Source organism: Fukomys damarensis, unplaced genomic scaffold (assembly GCF_012274545.1).
Source record: "Fukomys damarensis isolate Sample0158 unplaced genomic scaffold, DMR_v1.0_HiC HiC_scaffold_35, whole genome shotgun sequence".
NCBI classification, from domain to species: Eukaryota; Metazoa; Chordata; class Mammalia; order Rodentia; family Bathyergidae; genus Fukomys; species Fukomys damarensis.
In genome coordinates this window covers 787,653-789,136 of record NW_022900947.1, presented here as the reverse complement: position 1 = coordinate 789,136, position 1,484 = coordinate 787,653, and the positions used below count along the sequence as shown (strand labels likewise).

The window sequence follows — 1,484 nt, the reverse complement described above, 5'->3', positions numbered from 1 at the left end:
TGGACAAATCGGACTAATTGTGACAAAACGCTGGTTATCTCTGGAAAAACAATTAAATCCCTTCGATTACAGTTAAGGGAAATGTGCTTAGCGGCGGAAAGAGGCCGGTAATGGGGCGGCCCGCGCCCCAGGTCGGGTCGATATCCCATTACGGCGCATGCATATCTCTTTCAAGCACCTTGCAAACTCCCCCTGAACATCTAAATTATAGGGTCAAAATTCGGATAATTACTCGATTAAAACCTATTACACTTATTAGGGGCCGCCATTGATCGCGAATTGCATTCGACCAGCTCCTGATTGCTTTTTGAGCCCCCTCCCGCCCCTGCCTCCACCAACTTCCGGTCCCTGTGCCTGAGCGCCGGGCCACCTTGTAGGGTGCTCTCGCTCTGGACCGCAGGCAACACCCGCACTGGGCTTCTTACGCGGGCTGAGACACAGAGCAAAGCTCAGCCACAGCACACCCCTCCAGCGCTCCAGTGGGGCTTTTGGAACCTCCTCTTTTCACGTGTTTTGGGAGCCCAACACCCAAGGACCCCACCATTGCTGTTGGCGGGAAAGGAGCAAGCTCAGCGATGCTGGGAAGTGGGGGGCAGCTCTTGCACCTGCCAGGGCTGACAGCTTGGGACCAGCACAGCGGCTAACCTTGATGCAGCCAGTCCCCCCACACCCACACCCACCCCGAGCCTGGCTGGGGTGAATTTATGTCTCCTGAGCCCGGTATCTCAGTGCCAGCCTGAGCGGCAGGCCTTGACCCCTCTTGGGAAGCCGCTGGCTCCTCCTGGTGTTAGAACCACCTGTGGGCTGATAGCAGAGACCACCATCAAGTGCTGCCCAGGAGAGAGGCTTTCTCTCCAGTCTCGGAAGCCCCGGTGCCGGTGGAAGAGCAGGGCTGGGCCCTCTGGGTCAGGCCAGGTGGGGCAGGGACTGGCCTGGAAGAGCAGTGCTGGGGATGGCTCCAGTGCCGGCTCAGGTAGGAACACGCCAGGACAGCTGATTTGGCCGCTGGGCTGGTCGGTCCCCATCCCAGGACAATGGCATTCCAGCCACTCAAATGCCCGGTAATTGGCTGGCCCTGTGCCTGGTATAATTGGAGGGTAATATACACCGAAATAAATTAAATGGCCTTTAACTAGTTTGTACATTACACAAAATGAGTTTAATTAAGTTTGTATCTGCCCCGGGATCGATCGCAGCTCTGTGTTGCTTGTGCCACAGCGCTGGGCTGGGTCCCGGCTGCAGCCTGTTGGAGAGGGTCCTTCTCTGGGGGCAAAGGGAGACTCTGCCAAGTCAAGAGGACCACCGAGGATCGGCAGAGGTTCTGAGGGGAAGGAAAGCGCCCTGGGAGGTGTGGGGCGAACTGACTCATCTTCCCTGTCCCGGTCTCCGCAGGCTCCAGTGAGCCCTACAAGACGGAGGAAGCCGAGGCCAATGGCTACAGCAGCGGCGGCCACAGCCCAAGTGCGGACAGCGGGGATGAGGCG

General features: G+C 58.1%; 1 protein-coding gene across 1 annotated transcript in view; it reads left to right on the top strand.

Annotated features, from left to right (window-relative positions):
• Nkx1-1 (NK1 homeobox 1) overlaps positions 1-1,484 on the top strand; it is a 6,377-nt gene that overhangs the window by 4,030 nt on the left and 863 nt on the right. The window contains exon 2 of the mRNA XM_010641907.2: positions 1,393-1,481. Within this exon, the coding sequence (XP_010640209.1) occupies positions 1,393-1,481 (89 nt within the window). The remainder of the gene's footprint in view (positions 1-1,392; positions 1,482-1,484) is intronic.